This window comes from Xiphophorus hellerii, chromosome 16, assembly GCF_003331165.1.
Source record: "Xiphophorus hellerii strain 12219 chromosome 16, Xiphophorus_hellerii-4.1, whole genome shotgun sequence".
Taxonomy (NCBI): Eukaryota; Metazoa; Chordata; class Actinopteri; order Cyprinodontiformes; family Poeciliidae; genus Xiphophorus; species Xiphophorus hellerii.
Genome location: NC_045687.1, coordinates 11754614 through 11774168, shown reverse-complemented (window position 1 = coordinate 11774168; position 19555 = coordinate 11754614). Strand labels below are relative to the sequence as shown.

Sequence of the window (19555 nt, the reverse complement as noted above, 5' to 3'; positions counted from 1 at the left end):
CCTATAATCTGAAACAAGTAAAGGATTCATGTGAAAATAAAAGGCCAGTAAGAATTACCTCTGTGAAGAATGTGTTGATCTTGGTTTCCTGTCTTGTGTGAGCATGGATGTAGTCAGCTAAACAGCTATTACTTTGTTCTTCAAAGTACACCTTAGCCATATGTTGACTTTCCACTTTTGGTAGGCCTGTGCAGTCCAATCGCACCACCGAGTCTGGTGTTGCACATTTGAGAAGTATGAGTTTGGCCTGATCAAGCAATCCTCTCTGAGAATCTGAAGTTTCAAAATTGTCCTTCCACTCCTCTATTACTTGAAGAATCACAGAAGCACAGGTGTCTGAGTGGTAGCCAATGAAAACATCAGGGAGTGTGTACTTGTACATATCAGCTGCTCCAGCATGCTGACCAGTAAGCTTTACAAATAGCTTTGCCCATCTCTCTAGTTCTTCAACCATCTTTTTCTGCTCAGCTTTAAGGACAGTGTGGATGTCAAGATAGTGTTTCTCCAGCCTGTTGATTAGAGGTATTGGGAATTGTTTGTAGACCACTTCTCTTTCCTCAATGACAATTAGCCGGAAGTCTTTGTGCACTCTGCATTTTACACGATGGGTTCCCAATCCAAGATCGACATATTTCTGTCCACCCAAGCATACGTAGTACTGATTGAGAGCATCATAGAGACTTTCATAGAGATTCTGCAAGTTTAGAAGCACAACTGTTTGGCCTGTCTCCATGCAGATCTTCACTCTGTTGATGTTGCGACAGATTTGGGTGTACTCTTGGTCTTTTGGAAAGCTAGATCCAAAGATAATTTCCGGTTGACCACTTTCTGAAAAGAATGTTTGCTGTAGGATCTGTAGGGCTGCATAATTTTTTGTTAGCACAAGAAGGTACCGACACTCTTCATCTTGTCCAACTGCTTGAATGTTTTCTTTCACAAACTCAATGGTGTTGATGTTCTCCAAATTTGGAGAAATTTTAAGTCTTTGGGTAAAGACAGAAACTACATCAACATCATCCCTGCCACTGAAATTTCTCAAAACAACCTTGACAATCTCCTCTGCTGCAGGTTTTCGTTGAGAGGTCTTGGCCACAGCAAAGATCATCTTTATCAAGCTGTAATAGTCACGTAGGCCAAAAAAACCTTTCCCTTGTTTCCGGCAAATGTTCAAATAGGATCTTGCAAATGGTTGAAAGAAATCCCTGACTTTCTCCAAAACCATTACATCAGACGAGCATATGCCTTTAGCACTCTCAATGAGTTCTTTCTCATCAGGGTCACCACGTGAGACAAAAATGCCTCTGTTCATCTTTGCGGGGTCCAACGCCCAGTTGGAAATACCAATGAATCCAACTTTTTTGTGCGGTAGTGGTTCATCATCAATGCATCCCTCTTCCAGCAATGGGTGAAGAGTTTTTAGTGGCATCTTTGGAGAGTCCTCTGCCAGCCCAATTTCATCAAGAACCACAACTGAAATATATTCATTGAGGTTTTTTCCTTCCTGAAAGCGGCCACATTGCTTGAACGTGTTGATGATACCTTCAGGAGTTGAATGAGGACTACACTGAAAGGATACCAAATGGATCTGTTTGAGCATCTTATAGAGTTCAGAATGAGCAGCTTGTCCCTGCATGGCATCTGCTACTAGAGTTTTGGAAAGGGACTTTGAACTTCCAGGTTTTCCAACTAAGAATAGGGGGATCCTTAACTCAATGCAGAGAACCATCATGAAGACATTTTCTTTGAGGGCACTGTTTCTTGCAATAGTATCTCCCATTGGCACACCACTCAAAAGTAAATCTTGCATGAGTGAAATTTCATGCATTACTCTCATTGGGGTGTATGACGGTAATTTGGTACTGATTTTTTGTCTGTATTTATCCTTATTTTCAAGACAGGCATGGTAACACACTCCTATGGCCATGACAAGGGACCAGAGAACAGGATCTTGAGCCTCAGGTTGTCTTTGATGCCGTTCATTTCCTTCATCATTTTGAGTACACTCAAATTTTTGAAGCTCTGAAAAGAACATCTCATGGTGGTCATGGAACCACACAAAAGCTTGCATGCAGCGTTCTACATCTCTTAAGCTGACAAAGCTGCATTCGTCCTTCATGGTCCTCATGTACTTCTGTGAGGCTGAAAGAACATCTGTGATGCATTTGATGTAGATTTGATCTATTGATTTGCTTGTAGTGACTCTTTGCACAATCTGCTGGATGTATATTTTTTCTGTGTGATCATTTAACTGTCCAAAGTCCCATACCAGAGGAATCATGCTTGGTGGCAGTGCTTGAACTCTATACACCAGCTGGCGCAAAGGTATAGACCCCAGTTTTTCATCAGTCTCTTCTGCTCGAACTCGATACCCAAGACCAGCAGATTCCAATCTTTGAATCATGTCAGCCGTGTGCTTTCTGTAGGGATTGCATGCTGCAATAATTTGTAACCCTGAGTTGGGTGTTAAGCATTCTCCCTTCACGGTCTTGTCACAAAGGACCTCCTTGATACTGCTGATAGCCTCTGTAGTATTGGCCTCATCAAAGAAGAGGACAGAGTCAAGTCTATAGTCTTGCTTGTTGATCGAAGCAATGTCTTCTGCTTCTCTGACTTTACCATAGATCATCTCTGACGTTGTCCCTCCATGCACCTTGACCAGTTTCATGTTCTCAGTTGCAACTCCACTCCTTCGCAATTCACAAAGGAATTTTATTAGCCGGGTTTTTCCACAGCCTGTTTCTCCCATTATGATGACAGGTATGCCACATCTGAACCGCATGTGGATTGCTAACATCTTTAAAATGTTGTCTGTGGTAAGTTCATATGTTTCATCAGGGTCAAGAGGCCACTGGATACCAAGAACATTGCAGATTCGCTCTATTTTCTCACATCTTGGGAGACTATCAAAGTCTATGTTGAAAGGAACTCTTTGGAGCTGTAAGCCTTCATACAATGCTCTGGTCATGATATTCTTTCTGATCACCCTTCCAGAGGTGGGTTCAATGGCATCAACAAACTTCTGATCATTGGGTTGAAGATGAAAGCCAATAAAGGTCATGGAGACATGGTCATCATTGAAGAAGATGTATGGATGTGGCTCTGTTTCCCATCTTTTTCTAATGAGAAAAGGAGCCAGGTCTTCGTCTCGGACACCAACCAGATTAACTTGTGACATGCCAGGACTCTGGTCAGAGATACTGAGTGATGGAGTGGCAAAGTCCTTTGCCATCAGAATCATGAAATCCACCACAAAGGTTTTGAATCCGGTTAGTGTGTCTCCAGTGAAAGTGGCATCACAAAAGACTGATGTCTCACAGTCTCTTAGTTGAAGGTTAAGAAACCAAGTGAAATTTCTAAGTTCAGCCCAGGAGGGGTCCATTACCCCACAGTACATGAGAAGCATCTGAAGACATTCTACATGTGACCCCTCAATGCCCTGATATGTGAAAACATCTAGATCAATTGTGTTGTGGAACCGTGTCAAGTACTGGTATGGCCGCTGAAAGGCCTCACTCCTGAACTCTTTATCATCCATCAGTGGGTCCTCACTGCTCACAATAGTAGGATCCTCCTGCTTTCTCATCTCTAGCATAAGGACCTCTTTGGGTGGTCGGCAGAAAATTTTAGGAAACATGTCCACAAAAGTGTTTCTTGTCATTTGTGCCTATTAAGAAAAGTAGCAAGAAGAAAACAGGTAAGGTAGACAAAGATATACAAAAACTGAAAAATACTAATTGTTAAAAAGTCTTACCTCCCGAGTAGCATTTCCTGTTGACTTAACAGTGGGATCTAAAATCTCAATGACATACAGCTGCTTGTCATTGCACCGCCACATTTTCCCCTCAGAGTCCATCAAATAGCGCAGAACCAACAATTTGAATAGGAATTCAGGAAGTCCTTTCTGGACCTTTTTAGGAGCAAAACAGATCCCACGTACAATAAGATACAATCTGTCAAAATAATTATTGCAATGACTTAATATTAAATAACATAATATTTACCGATGATGTGACATCAAAATGGAAGATAATGAGTTCTTTCCTTTTGGAGGTGTCAAGCAAAGACTGAAGGATGATAGTCTCATCAACTTTAGGTTCAATCAAGCAAATACATTTCAACATTGACTGCTTTGTAGTAGAGTGTTTAAGTTTTTCATACATCCTCCTGATGTACAAAGATTTACCTGCAATAAAAAAAATACATTCAGAGCTATAAACAATTAGATTTTTTATTATTTTCTATTAGTGTAAGACATCAAGTAGAAATATTTCATATACTCACCAACACCAGCCCTTTGAGATGAAACAACACCAACGCACAGTCTATCTTTAAAAGCTGCTGCAGCACTGCACTGTTCAGATGGGACAGTGTAGTGTTGTTGCAGGTACTGCTGGATTCTTGCTATTGGCTCTTGGGGAATCATGTGCAACCTGTACTGGCTGAAGGCAGATGGAAGATAGGCATGCTCTCTCTCTGAGCTACAAATAATAACAAGCCTGTAGTCCGTCCTGCTCTGCATTTTCATCTGGTGGAAAAAGTTCTCAACTTTAGAGCTCACGTCGTAACTCAGGAGATCTCCATACACCAAAGAGTATATTTTTTGTCCCCTGTAGCCATTGCCAAGGCAGCGTCTGAGGAACAGCTCCACTTGCTCATACGGGGTTGAGTGGTTGCACAGTAGGACTTCATCATAGGTTGGAAGAGCTTCATCTTTGCTGCTCATGTAAATTGAGATGCAGGATGCCAAGGCATCATCATGAGGACAAACAATGAGATTTGGCTTTCCATTGACCAAACCTCTGGGCAGTTGCCTGTTTATGAACTTTCCACTGTTGTCATCAGAAATGTCTTCTTCACGGTCATCTTCTTCATCTTCATCATCTTTGTTGGCCAGTAGTTCTAACACTCGGCCAAGACTTTTTATATCAAGAATGTTTGGGAGAAAATTTTTCATATCTTTCATGTAAGCATTCCATATGTGATCAAATGCCTGCAGACCCTTTGCTTTTTCCACAAGACTTTGAAAAGGATCCAGTTCACTTGTACACTCTTCCGGGTCACTTGTTGACACCACAACAAAAGTCTGAAACTCAATGTCCTCATTTTGATCCTGGGGTTTAGTAATGATTTCATACTGGAGCTCATGCCACACTTGCCTCAGATCTGTGGATGTGCAATTTGGCTTGATAAAGGAAAGCATCATAAGGACTTGGTCCTCAACCTTGTTTGCATTTTGTTGTGTCAGCTTGCTACAGAGGTAGACAATCTGCTCGGCAGTGTAGTAGTTTAAGAAATACTGTTGGGATCTCTGTTTGTGTACAAAGTTCATCCAGTATTCCAGACATTTCTCCATTTTTCTGCAGAGCTCAGGAAGCTGCTCCTCTGGGCTGCCCTCCACAATGACACTAAGAGCCCTGCCCAAATTAAAATCCATCAAAATGCTGGGTTCAGCATAACTTGAAGAGCAATTAATCTGCACTTCCCAGTGTCTGAACAGAGGATTTCCAGCAGTGTAAAGAGCAATGAAGGCCTCTGTCAGTCTTTGAACACTGGCAAAAACCTGTAACACAGAAAGAGCAACTCACAAGGCAGAAAATACCCTAATGAATGAGTTTTAAAAATCATTTAGGATTTTATATACAGTCACTGATTAAATGAATAATCAATATTGCTTAACATATATTACATAGCACTAGCTCATAAAGCTGCAGTATGTAATTTTCATGAAAAATATGTTTTTTGCATATTTCTTATAACTATCACCATGTCATGATAGTATATGAGACAGATAAACCGTGAAAAGATTGAGTTTCTCAACCTTGTCCCCATGCTACTATTGCTGTCTGAAGAAATGACACTTCACTAAAGTGACCACCATTATGAATGACATTTTGACCATTATGAATTATGCACCATTATAAATCATGACATAACACTGTAGGCAAGAAAGCAGATCCAATTAATGTCTTGATAATGCAAATCTCCACAGTGGTGGATCATGAATTTCCTAACATGTCAAAAATAATCCATTTGTAATTTTGATTACATTTCAAACTTCTTGTCATAAGTTGAATCAATTTAAAATGAAATAATGCTTATAGAAACGTGACTAAATGGTCTTTCTACAGAATTTAATTATTTCATTTTACCTCTACAAAACGTTCAACTTCATTCTGCCCTTGGTCCCCTTTTCCAGACATGAGCATGAGTTTGTTTTGTAGCTCCCTCAGGTCTTCAAGAGAGTAGCAGCGCATCTGCTGACCTTCATCATGCTCCTCTGGAATCTGCAACTTCACGGCTGTTTCAAGACTCAACTAGGTAAAAAAAAATCATACATAAGCTTGTATCCATAATTTTGTAGGTTGAACCAGATATTTATATATACCAAATAAAAAGACACATACATTTTTTTTCACCGTCTTAGGTTAAATCTGACCTCTCTTGTTTTATGTCAGTTAGAATTACTCAAATTATTTATATTTCCTAAATCCCAAAAAACTTACCAAGAACATTTTTAGAGATATTTATATAATTTTCCTCGAATTCAACAGTTTACATATATTTGGTCAGTATCAGGGATAATAGTCTTTTAGACTGTTTGACATAGGTAAAACCTTTTGGGCTTCCTTACACAAACTTTGATAGGTTAACTGACACATTTAAATTAATTGGAGGCACAACTATGCATGTATTTTAAGGATACATATGAACTATGCTGCTTTCTTGTTTGACACAATGGGAAACTCTAAAGAAATTAGCCAAGATACCAGGAGAAGAACTGTGGACCTGCACAAGTGTAGTTCATCATTGGGAACAATATACTGATGTTTGAAGGTGCTACAAACATCTCTTCAAACAATTATATGCAAGCATAGACATGATGAAAATGTCCAACCATACTACTCATGAAGGAGATTGGCTCTGTGTCCCAGAGATGAATGTTTTGGTCCAAAATGACCAGACTGACTTCAGAATAACAGTCAAAGAAGTAATGTAGATGATGGCTGGTAAGGCAGTGCCATTATCCAGAGTGAAATGTGTCCCATACTGAGATTGGCTGAAAGGCCACTCATCGAGGAAGAAGCCTTTATTTCAAAAGAAGCATAAAAAGCCACATTGCAGTTTGCAGATGTACACAGCGACAAAGATCTCCATTTTTGGAGACATGAGCTGTAGTCTGATTAAACTGTCTGGGCATAACAACCAAAATTTGGAGGAACAGGGATGCTTAAAAGTACATGGGCTGGCAGTATCATGTGCTGGTGCAGTTTTGATTCAGGAGTAACTGGTGCATTTCATAAAATAGATGTCATCATGAGTAAAGAACATTATATAGCAATATTGATGCACTATCCAAAGACATCAGTAAAAGCATGAGCTCAAATGCGTTTTCCAAATGGAATATAACCCCAAGTATGCAGCTGAAGTGGCTACAGAGAGGTTTAAGGATAACAAAGTCAATGTTTTGGTGTGGCCATTACAAAGACCTGATCTTGGTTGTATGGAGAAGTTGAGGAAAAATCTGAAAAGGCGTGTACGAGTTTGGCGGCCTACAAAATGGACTCAGTTACACCAGTTCTGTCAAGAGGAATGAGCCAGAACGCCAGCAAACTATTGTGAGAAGCTTGTGGAAGGAAACCCAAAACATCTGACCCAAGTCATACAGTTCAAAAGACAGTTTCCCCTGAAACTGTATGAAATGTAGGTAAACTTTTGAATTCAAGGAGTTACAAAAAAATATTTGAAGATGTTCTCACTAAGTGTTCTGGTTTGTAGGATTCTAACTGACATAAAACAAGAGAGGTTTGATCAAGTTTAACTTCAGACAGTGAAAAATGTGTATGTGTACTTTTATTTGGTGTATGTAAATATCAGGTTTCAACAGTATTTTCTTAAAGACTATCTCTTTAGTGCATAAACAAACAGACCAATCTTACTTAAGTGTTTTTACCTTTTTCACATCCCGTGCACTGATTAGGTAGATGCCTTTGTTGTTAATGGCTGAGGCCAATGAGAGAGATGATAGCTCCACTGATCCATGACTGTCCTTCACAGTTTTTAACCACTCCAAGTGACGTGCACTGTCAAGCTAAAACATATATTTTTAAAAGATATTAATCATAAAATATCCTATTCCCCAAATATTAACATTCATGCAAATGTTAATTGGAAATAATCTTAGTTAAAGTTATTAAAGTTACTTAAAAATTATTCTCACCAGTTTTTTTGGCAAATTGTTGTCATTCTCCAAAGCCCTCCAGAGCTTGTTGAGCACATCTTTGAAGGCACGAAAACCAGATTCTGGTTTAAGCTCATAAAGTACAGAAGAGTAACCAAGGACCGCATCATGGAAACAAGCTACACGATCCACATCCATGTCATTCTCTCCAGCAGAGATAGAAGCCAAGTCGACAAACACCTTCAACTCATTGATATCTAAAATTACAATTTAAATGAACATTTTCAAATAGTTTCCCAACATACCACTTACATAAATTTATTACATGAAAACGTAACTATACACACCCTCTAGGGCATCCTTTACCCATGTTACAAAGTGCCGTCTGAGTCCTAGTTCATTCAAACACAACCTGCGAGGCTCTGTGATGTCAACCAGAACCATCTTTGCCTGCATCAAGTCGTTATCAATCCTATTTAGTGGTTCTCTCTTGAAGTCTTCACGAATCTGAAGAGAAATGGGAATTGAGTTTAAGTGTGTTATCTAGAACACGCTCTATGAATGTGAAATATTCATAAATACACCCCATCTAACCTTTCACATACCTTTAACTAAATGCCCTTGGTACACTAAGATTTAGTAAAATCAACCTGTTACACTCAAGACATCTTGAATATTTAACATTCAAGATGTCATTGAATGTTATGACCCTGAAGTGATATAGTTTTAGTTTTGTCTGAATGTTTATCAATATGTAAAAATATATTTAGTATTTTTCCACTATGCCTGCAACAATTTAATGACTTTATTTAGCAATTTTATTTCTGGGTTCCCAACTAATTGATTGTTCAGAAGTAAGGAACTATCCAGGCAACACACAGAACTAAAACTAATAATGTTCCATTAATAAGTTTCTGAGGAAAACATAACTACTGTTGGAGCAGAAGCTCATTATCACTTCCATTTGACCTACAAAACAGAAACTTCCTTGCCCTACACTTCAGTTATTTTAAGTTAAGTTATTTTCTGGTGTTGGTGACACTGACATGTCATGGTAATAGGGAAGATAACACGCAATAGTTGTTTGGAAACTTTGAATTCTTCTCTTCTTTCTTTCTCTTTCAAATCATTTTTCTTTCTAGAACCCCCTTGCTTTTTTAAATGTGATTAAAGTCATTCAATATGTGAATCCTTCAGACAAACTCTCAATACTTTTTGATTGATTATGAGACGATTCACGACACTGATTATTCACATACATTAACATATTTAAACATGACTACTTACAACATCCGTCAGCGTTTCCAAGACCTTGAAGTCCCCTTGAAGGCCAAGTGTGTCTTTGACCATCATAATAACTTTAGCAGACGCCACAGCAAGATGAAGCTCATGATATTGCTGGACCTGTTGAACCCTGTTATGAATCCACTGTTTGTTTGCAGATGTATCCAGTTTAGACATGATGTCAAGTTCCTGAGTGAGATCCTCATACTTGTCCTTGTAGGCTTTGAAAAGCTGGTTGACTTCTTCAAGTCTTATGCTTCCATCTTTTAAGCGAGTGTAGATGTCTTTGTATTCATCCCTACAAGGCAAGTAGATCTGATCGTATATCATTTCTGGTGTGGCACCAATCTCCATCACAGACATCTCCTCATCCACATCTTCCATTTCGTCCCTGGCCATTTGTATGGCAAATTTTTCCCAACACATTTGTAAGACAATACTTTCACTGAATTTGTACAGGAATGTTGCCATGTCTCTTATTTCCTCATCCAGGCTGAAGAAAGTAACAATTCCAGACATTGCGGTAGCCAGTTTTTCAAAATGATGTACTTCCATGAAATGGTTCAAGGGCATCATCTCAATGTTGACTTGTGTTTTGTCCTCCAGGTCAGAAACATCAACTAATGAAATAAATTAAATAACCACCTGTTAACTTTGCAACAACAAATCAAAGTTAACTAAACTTCTTTATATAAGCTTCAAACCTGTCATATGTTCTTCAAGTTTGTGGCTCATTGTTAGTATGACATCCACAAGCTCCTTTTCGTGGTACACAGACTTAACTTCTTCTGCTCTGTGTTGCAAAAACCTTTTCATTTTGGAAAGATCCCTGTGTTGTTCTTTCTCAGTGAGGCAGTCTTTTAAAAACATAACATACAAAAATATCAACAGATTCTTTTTTGATTTTTTTTAGTCAATTGTTTCAATTTCAGTTTTTATTTTGAAAGAATTTCTTACCAATCTTCAGCAGTTCTAAGAAGGCGTCTTTCCTCTCCAGAATGATGTTGAGCAGACTGATCTTAATGTCTCCCTGTATCAGCTGATTGATTATGGCTGTGAAGGCAGATATGGCTATGGCCAATCGGTCTCTGGCATCTTGAGAGAGCTTCTCAATCAGCTTTGTGTCTGCACCTGTACATACAGAATTTAAAAGTAATTGTCTCTTTATCCCAAAGCAACCAGCCAAATCACGTGTTAATTATCTCCAGTTTGTGGTTTGTTGTTTGTTTTTTAAACAAGGGGTTACTCAGTTTTGTGTGCCTCTCCAGACTAAAGAATGCTTTTCTTCACACCGTACTGTTTCATAGTTGTTGTTTTTTTTAAATGAAAAAATACCATATAGATGAAAAATGTCTTTAGCTGCCGTCCAAGAGAGGAGGTGCTGAAGGACCACTTCTTCTTTCTCCTGATATTTTCCTTGACCATCCCTTGGCCAGGACTTTTGGATAATTGCAGAGATGAGATTCCCAAACTTCCAGTTTATCTTTAACCTCTCAAACAGTTTCCCTTCAGACCTGGTCTGCATATAATGAGAAGACAATCATTCAGCTAATCAATGGAAAAAATTAAAATGTGCAGTCTATTTTTGTTAGAAACATAACCATTTTGCCCATTGGATACATTTTCACATAGCCAAGACTGCCAAAGGCTAGTGAAGCAAAGCAATAAAATCAAAGTCTCATACCTGGCACAAAGACGTGACAGCTTCAAGAGCACACTTCTCAATGCTGGCAGCAACATGTGGATAGGAAGTATTAAACTCCTCTATGTTTGTACAGTAGAATTCAATTTGATCAAGTGGAGATTCCTAAAACAAAAACAACAAAAAATCCATAAATTAATTAAATCACTGTTATCTCTGACTGAAAATAATCTTAACTCTCCACCTACCTGTTTGAACTTGCCCTCAAAGTCCATAATAAATGTTTGCCTCCATTCGTTTGTACATTTTTTATCTTTAAAGTTAATGGAGATAATGTTGTTCCATGTCTGAAATGCAAGAATGAAAAAATCTATAAGATGCATGCTTTGTCAATATTTAACTAAAAAGATTTTTTTTTTTAAACTCACCTCCAGTTCTGTTGTTTTTGCTGAGTAAAAGGTTGTTAGTCCCCTCTTTAGTAAACTTTGTTTGAATGACCGATTCATCCAGTTTCTCATTATTTCCATCCCCTGATAGATTACCAAATCTTTTGCACTTTGCTGTTCTCCATCTGCATCCTCAGACTCCTAAATAGTATTTACAGTTTTCAATTTGTGAAAACAAATGTAAAGCAAACTATGCTTGTAAGACCTATGCTTTTTACCTGTTCCTTGTTAGACAAAAAGAAGTCTAAAACTGAAGCAACAAGATTTGTTGCTGCCACAGGGATCTCTGGAAAGCTTTGGGTATAACTTTCTGGTTTGACTCCTTTGCAGAGCTTCTCTAACAATCTCATTGCAGTTGTCAGACATTCCTTCCTGTAAACCTGTGTGAAGCCGCTGTGATGAAGAAAATTAATCGATGAGTTGGGTGATACTCAAACATGAAATGGCTCTTAATAATTTAGAGTCCTTCGTGAGTTCCTTACCCATGTTTTTTAAAAGCACAGCCAAATTAATCTGTACCAATTGCCCACTGACATCCATGAATTGATTTGTTAAATCAAATCCATAGCTACTCTATCCAAATATGAGTTACTCACTCACTATGGCTTGCGTTAGCTGCAGTAGAGAGTTTTTTTTTTTTATCTGAGCAACATGAATAAAAATTAATTTGTGTAAAGAAGTGAGATTTTCACCAGCTTCCATTCACTGTTTGGTTTTGTTTTCTTTTCCTAAATCAAGTACTCCATGGCTCACTACTGTAGGGTACTTTGGTGGAACAGATTTAGGGAAAAAGATCAAAGAGGAATAAGGCATGCCAATTAGTAATTTCAAATCTGCCAGAAGTAAAGCAGCCAGATCTCATACTAAATTAACTCCTCTGAAATGGACAAACTACCATATAACACTTTGCCCAGTGAGCTCACATTGGAGGTGAATATTTTGCAATCAATCTGTTCTTTAAGCAACAGCATATACTTACAGTAATTATTCTGAGTTATACACCTAAACATAATTGATGCTTTTAAATTTAACTGCTGTTAAAGATGAGAACTCTGCAAATTTAAATAACTTTATTAATTTTTCTTCCTAGATTTCAACCCTTACCTTTTCCGTTTTATTATGACCCATCTCTAACAACTCGAACTCATCTAATGTTGACAATAGATGAGTGTAAAAGGGACTTTATGTAAAAGGTACTGGTTCTGGTTCCTTAATTTAAAGATCACTGATTGAATCCTTAGCTGGTAGTCAAATGAATAGATACAATTTGCAGGCTTTACAAACACACAAGATTTTATTGATGTCACTACCTGTATTTTTCCTCAATGAGATGCTCTTGGATGTGGGCAAGAATTTCAGTGACATCCTACAAAAGCATAACAGAAAACCAGAAATATTATTAAGTGACACTGTCTCCAATAACTCTTGACTATCATTCTAGAAATTAACACATTTTCATGCAGTTAGAGGTTCATATGTCTATGATGCAGCTACAATACTCCTTTGGCATAATGAAAGTGAAGACATTTAAAAAGCTGGTGACTTCAGAAATATAATGACAAATAATAATCTACATTTACCACTATTGTTGTCCAGATTTTCACTCACCTGAGAGCTGCTGGAAGTAATTTCCTGAGGAACCTTATTAGTAAAAACATGAAGTATGTCCAGAAGCTCAGGATTAATGTTGGTGCTACAGAGCAGCTGATCCTCAAGTGGCATCAGGTACAAACAGGACCGAACTAAAAGTGGATCCACCTTCATCAAGTGACTGTGATTCTTCATCACATTTATAAGTGCTCTAAAATAGAAACAATCAAAAAGGTGGTCAGTAATATTGGTCTATTTGAAAATAAAAACTTAAAGTTTTTAGCAGACAGCTAAAAACTGAAGGAACTTACTTCCTGTCTTGACTGATCAAGTACGTTTGGTTAACGTCAATGCCTTCCAAACCTGCCCAGGACAAACTATAGTTTCTGTTTCCAGAGGTTTTTCTTTCAAAGGGCTTTATGGTGCCTCTAAGCAGATGAAGGAGTGGCAGTAATATAATCCATCGAGGCATTGTAGCTCTTTTGACTATTTTGATGAGATCCACCAGCATTTCTGGCAAACTACAAATAAGCAACATTTAAAATTTGGTTAATAATCTGTGGGATTTAATGTTTTACATATAAAATGTCTGAGCATTTATTATCTGTCATTGCTTCCAAACAAAGGTCTTAATCTTCTTCTTTACTAAAATTCACGTTTTGTAATTAAAATTAAAAGACATTTTGGGTACCTACTTTTTGAATACTGACACAGCTTGAGAAAAATTTGCCCAGTACAGGAGAAATTTGTCCTTCTCTAGTTCGGGCAAACACAGTGCTGAACAAAGGCGGAGGAGCTCAGGATTTTCAAGTTTGAGTTTGTACTGTCTCCAAATGTGAAGCATGACCACAGCTGCTGTCATCTGGTCTGGGATGTAGAGATTTTTCTCAGCCCTATCCTGGAGCTGAGGGATCACGTGTGTCAGCATGAATTCTTTCAGGATATTCCTCACCTATAATATTGCATAAAAAAAGAGTGAATTAAATTGGCCAAAAATGAGGATCTAGATTACAAACACAATTTCTGAACTTACATCATCTTCCCCAAATTGTAAGGCGTACCATTTCTTTTGCTTCTCCTCAAATACAAAAGGGTTTGAATAAACCTGAAAAAACTGATTTAGCTGAATTTGAAAACTTTTCACATTGGTATCACTCCAGCTCTTTAGAAGATCAAATATCGACTCCAGCATCACATTTGCAGCAATTTCTCTTCCTTGAATCAGATTTTTACGTTGATCAGGCCAAAGCTTGTCCTTGAGGCGGGTCAGAAAGTCCTTTGATGGCTCGGCGCAGATGATGTCGTCATACTGATGCCAGTCCCCTTTTCCAGAGAATATAAAATAAATACTAGTGTTAGCTATAATACGTAATGCAGATTAAAATATTAAAATACTAGCTAAAATGACTGCACAGCTTGACTGAGAGAAGACTTGTTTTTTATTTATTTACCATCATCAGTGATGAGGTGCTGCTTCACAAACAAGCACCTGTTTGTATGGTGATGTGTAGAGTCTAGTTTGTATATGTACTCATACTCATAACGCTCCTTTTTATTCTTAATTCTATAGACAACATATTTATATGCTATGGACTCAGACACAGTTTTGGTTTTGCTTGTTATGAGGCTTCCTTCAACAAGAAAACCATGCTCTCCAAGGTCCCTGCAGAGGAGAACAAATTATAGGGAACATGTTGTAAAATCAGTGAGACAAGAATGAAGTTCAACTTTGCATGTTTGTGGAAGTACCAAAAAATATGTATTTCTCTTAAATTTCATGCATTATTGAAACATCTCTAATTATTCGCCATTTCTTTATTGTTTGCAATCAGAGCCAAATCCTCTTTGAAAGTATTCTTAAATAATACTTCTGCAAAGTTTCTTTTTTCCTAACCAAGTCTTGCCTCACTATTTCTACGGAAATATTTTTCTAGAAAAGCTTTTCACTTTAAATATAAACCATTCAAACAATAAAAATCTCCTAAAATCAAAAGGTGAAATAATTTTGTGTCAACTTTTAGCATAACTTAGCAAAGAGTTAAAACCTAAGATTAAATTGGGTTTTTGGCACTTTCCTACCTGGTTACTTGCAGCTCAGCTACGTTATCATTCCAGCTATTTGAAATAGGTTTCCCAGCTCTGATAAAGATTCGATCTTCATCAGGATTAAAGTTAAAATCCTTTGAGAGAACTGCATGGAAGTAAATTGTGAGCCTGTCTCTTGCGACAACGTTTTTGTTTTGAATTTGCCTAGAAAACAAAGAGAAGAGAATTAGTTTACTGAACATAATTTTCCAAAGATAAAAGTAGTTTTTGAAAGTTATACGTGTCTTACGTTTTAGGCGGTGGTGTGTTGGCTTTTGTGCTTTTCTTATTGTCTTGATTTTGTTTCTCCTCACCACCTGAAACTTCGTCCTGCCTCTTCTCAGTCTCCATGTTCTTTTCCGGATCCACACTGGAGCCTGAGTTATCAGCCTGCAATGTTAAGTATAAATGCTATTTATACACACCTTACACAGGTCTTTTTCATTAAAAATTTTGTACAACATTAATCAACAGTACCTTCAATGGTGCTGATTTCTGCTTCTGGTCCTGCTGACCTTTTCCTTTCTGTTTCTGATCACCTTGACCTTTAGCCTTCCGATGTGTTTCTTCTGTCTGTTTTGCATTTGGATTTGAATTAGCATTTTTGTCCAGTCTAGATTCTACAACAGATTCATTCTTGTTTTCTGATTTTTTTGGCATAGCGTTTTGCTCTATAGGGTCAGCAGGCTTTGCCCCCTCAGCTGAAACTGACTGAGGGACGTGCTTGTTTGTTGAGGCTGAAGCTTGAGCTGAGGCATCACCTGCTCCTTTCTCAGGTGTTTGATCTTGAACTGACTTATTGGCATCAGTCTCTTTAGCTTTGGCTTCCTCAGACTGACTTGCAGAAGTATCCTCAGCTGTAGATACAGGTTCTTCAATCGGTGTACTTTTAGAGGAGGTTGCCGTGCTATTAGCTGGTAATGAAGTAGGCTGCTGTTGGAGTGAGGGGGAATCCTCTTGGAGTGAGTCTGTTGTTTCCTCCATATTGGCATCTGAGCTTTCACTGTCACTGGAGTCTCCCCTTTCTGGTGTCATCTTCCCCTGACTGTCTTCCAAAGATACGAGTGACGGGTCAGACTGGCTCTGATCTTGGTCTGAAGGCACGTTGTCGCCTTTCTTCTTTTTGTTTTTCTTTCTTTTCTTCTTCTATAAAGGCCAAAAAGAAAATATATATGTTTTAACAAATAATAAATCACATTCTAGACATACAAAGGATTAATACTGGCGTTGTTTCAGAGATCATAAAATTTCTCAACTGTTTCTTTACATTTTTAATTCAAAATTCAGTTCTTATGACTCAAATTTCCAGATTCTCAGTCACTTTTATACATTTTCTTAAAAATGTAAATGCTTAACTGCATTTCATTGTAAACATCATATATTTATGGTAGATATTTGTACAGCAGTCAGGCTTCAGCAGTTAAAGCTACTAAAACCGCTGACTGACTGACTGACTGACAGAGTCTGGAAATAACAAATTTTATTGTATACTCTATTTTCATAGCAATACTTTTTTCATACTCCATAGAAACCTTGTTTATGTTATGAATAACTATGAGCTATATGTTTACATGAACAGTTCTTGGTGCCAACACTTATGATGATCTTATCAATAAGAAGAGTAAAATTGTTCAGGTAACTTACTCTCACCTTTTTCTTTGGGTTGAGTTGTTCTTCATTTGGTCGTTTGGAAGATTTATTGGAGTCCATGCTCTCTGCATGATGGGCATTTCTCTGAGAGTTTGATTCCTCCATTTTGCTTTCAGAGTTTGCAACCAGGGATTTAGGCTGATTTTCTGTGTCTGCAACAGAGAAATAAAGCTAAGAATGAAAACCTAATTTGAAAAACTTGAAAACAACTAGTTTTTTCATACTTGTGCTTATAACTGCAATGTTTAGTCTTTTAATTAGTCAAAATATACAATTGATCTAAACTTCTTAGTAAGCTGATTAGGTGACATTTTTATTCTTGGTACTAAAAATTTAATAAAACCATGCTTCAATATCTTTATTAACTTTCATTAAAGTTTTTTTTTAGTTTTTCTTTAGTCCAAACCCATAATATTACGCATCAATAACCAGATATCATAGAACAGAGGTCACCAGATTTTTTTTATAGCAAATGTCCTCTGGCAGAAGTTTTAATGATGCAGTGGGTCGGTTTTGAAAGAGATAAAGGCCCACTGCATCACAGATCCTCCACCATGCTTAACAATGGGCATGAGGTGCTTTCTAACATGTCTTTTGTTTCACAACAAATCCACCAATGGTGGTTGTTTCCAAAAAGCTTAATCTTAGTTACATTTGACCAAACATTATAATTTCACTTAAAGTCACAAAAACAATAAAATGAAAACACATGAGCTGACACTACTACTATAAAATATTAAGTAATTTTAAGGGTTTTTTTTATAGCTCTTTAAAATTGATATGTAGTATGGTAAATATTAGGACGAGAACAAAGCTTGCTAAACAAACACTTATTTCTATGTAAGCTCATAAGTTTTACAGTATCACATTAAATGCTAGTTACTAAAATGTGTTTTTAAATAAATAACCATACTTTCATGTCACCTTCATGATTTTTGTTGAAGCGTATATTTCATTATCCTTAATGTAATAAATTTTTAACTCTTGAGAAAATGCTTACCCTATATGATACCTTTGCAATAGGTTAATGTAACAAGGTTAACAGACAGGTCTGTCTGTGAACAGATTTGTTGATTTTTTTAAACATATGAGCATAAAAACATATTTTTTTCAAAATGATTAGTTAAGTTAATACATGAGAATAAACTGAATCTCTAAACTTGTCCACTTACCTTCTGTGTTTGATGTTGTGGCAAGAAGCTTGAAGCCACAATCACTGCAAAACTTGGATTTCTTATCCAAAATATCATAGCCACAACTTGGACACTTCATCGTCAGGCTTCTGTGACTACCACAAAAGAAGAAAGTATCTTGTATTTGATGCCCCAATATAAGGCAGTTTCCTTTCACTTTCTGTTATGTGAAGCACGGTCTCATGATAGAGAGCTCAGATTAACACACAGAAAAGTAGTTCACCTCATGATCTTTGACCAACATTTACACAATAAACTGACCTGCAAGTTCTTTGTTGTGTATCACAATAAAAATATTCTTTTAAAGGAGTGTCACTGCCCGCCAATTACCATGTGCTGTTACACTAACCTCGCAAAAAATGAGGGGAAGAGCTTACATCTTAAGCATTTCAAATATAAGAAAAGTCCTCAAATAACATAAAAAATTATATTTAGCATTAAAAATACAGCTAATTGGCTGAAGTTCAACAGACTTCACTTGGTACCCCTAGATAAACACTTTCTGATGGGTTTCATTTTCCTTTCTCCACCCTGCAGATAATTGCTTAGTCATTTGAGGCACAGAAACAGTATACCGTAATTAAAGAATTACAATAAATCTAGATTACACCTACTTGGCTCACATTTAATGCAGAGTTAAAAAAAATAATAAGACAATTTATTTATTTTAACTGTATTTTATTCTTTATTATTTCAAGTCAAATTTGGGTCAGCCTTATTAATAAATATTTGTGATAAGAATGAATTATTTCACATTAATGTGAGTCATTATTAAACAGGTAATCGTTGCCGTTTAGTTTCGTCTCTGCTGAAAACCTCCAGTTCAGTTCGATTTTTTTTTTTTAACTGTACCGTGAAGCATCATCTAATTACAAACGATCTTTGGCTATACATGTCGGCCAATCATATATCAACGAAGAACTTCCTTGTTATTTTGACTACACAAAAACGTGAACGAAAGCTTAGCAATTTCTTTCACTGCTACTATGATAATTTAAATAAGAAGTCCCATCAGGAATCCTCACTAAAAGCCAGAAGTCGCATCAGAAAAATACCACCACCGCTATAAGCAGCTAGTGAGCTACCTAGCCCAGTAGTTAACACTTGCTAACTTAAGCTTCGTCTCTGCTCTGTCAAACAGAAGCTAACCCATGACAGCTGTAAATTTAGGTGTACGCCGAACCACAACACTGTTTTAGCTCAGTAATCCTCCACTTACTCAGCTGTGTCTTGTCACCACGAGCTCCCACAGTCTCTCCAGCTAATAGGATTAGGACAGTGGCGTTACTGCATGCCGGATGCCTTGTAGCAAAAACAAACATTTCAGCGCTCACCAGAAACTGAGTGGGTCCTCAATCTTCTTCCTGCTGTCAGTTCAGTAAAGTCTGCGCACCATCTCTGCTGCATGCGCTATGCCTCACTGCTGGCTGCTCTGGGTTAAAATGTCGCTGAGGCACGTTTCCGTCTCTCCTAAAGTTTCGTTTCA

The 19555-nt window shown here is 37.4% G+C and overlaps 1 protein-coding gene across 5 annotated transcripts in view; it reads right to left on the bottom strand.

The window, feature by feature from the left end:
* rnf213a (ring finger protein 213a) overlaps window positions 1-19555 on the bottom strand; it is a 38484-nt gene extending 18929 nt beyond the window's left edge. Inside the window, exons 1-29 of one of the 5 annotated variants that reach the window (XM_032586951.1) lie at window positions 19404-19551; window positions 19289-19330; window positions 18049-18164; window positions 16871-17028; window positions 15704-16372; window positions 15477-15616; window positions 15221-15391; window positions 14593-14804; window positions 14175-14464; window positions 13837-14093; window positions 13453-13662; window positions 13160-13352; window positions 12862-12917; window positions 11770-11944; window positions 11534-11692; window positions 11354-11452; window positions 11148-11270; window positions 10799-10982; window positions 10421-10594; window positions 10168-10320; window positions 9467-10083; window positions 8527-8686; window positions 8219-8436; window positions 7952-8089; window positions 6150-6314; window positions 4282-5560; window positions 4002-4183; window positions 3752-3907; window positions 59-3664 (exon numbers count right to left, since the gene is read on the bottom strand). In XM_032586951.1, the coding sequence (XP_032442842.1) occupies window positions 59-3664; window positions 3752-3907; window positions 4002-4183; window positions 4282-5560; window positions 6150-6314; window positions 7952-8089; window positions 8219-8436; window positions 8527-8686; window positions 9467-10083; window positions 10168-10320; window positions 10421-10594; window positions 10799-10982; window positions 11148-11270; window positions 11354-11452; window positions 11534-11692; window positions 11770-11944; window positions 12862-12917; window positions 13160-13352; window positions 13453-13662; window positions 13837-14093; window positions 14175-14464; window positions 14593-14804; window positions 15221-15391; window positions 15477-15616; window positions 15704-16372; window positions 16871-17028; window positions 18049-18148 (10044 nt within the window). In that variant the 5' untranslated portion in view covers window positions 18149-18164; window positions 19289-19330; window positions 19404-19551. Of the gene's footprint in view, window positions 1-58; window positions 3665-3751; window positions 3908-4001; window positions 4184-4281; window positions 5561-6149; window positions 6315-7951; window positions 8090-8218; window positions 8437-8526; window positions 8687-9466; window positions 10084-10167; window positions 10321-10420; window positions 10595-10798; window positions 10983-11147; window positions 11271-11353; window positions 11453-11533; window positions 11693-11769; window positions 11945-12861; window positions 12918-13159; window positions 13353-13452; window positions 13663-13836; window positions 14094-14174; window positions 14465-14592; window positions 14805-15220; window positions 15392-15476; window positions 15617-15703; window positions 16373-16870; window positions 17029-18048; window positions 18165-19288; window positions 19331-19403 lie in introns of all 5 variants that reach the window. The other 4 variants (XM_032586955.1, XM_032586953.1, XM_032586954.1 and 1 more) reach the window with 4 other exon arrangements.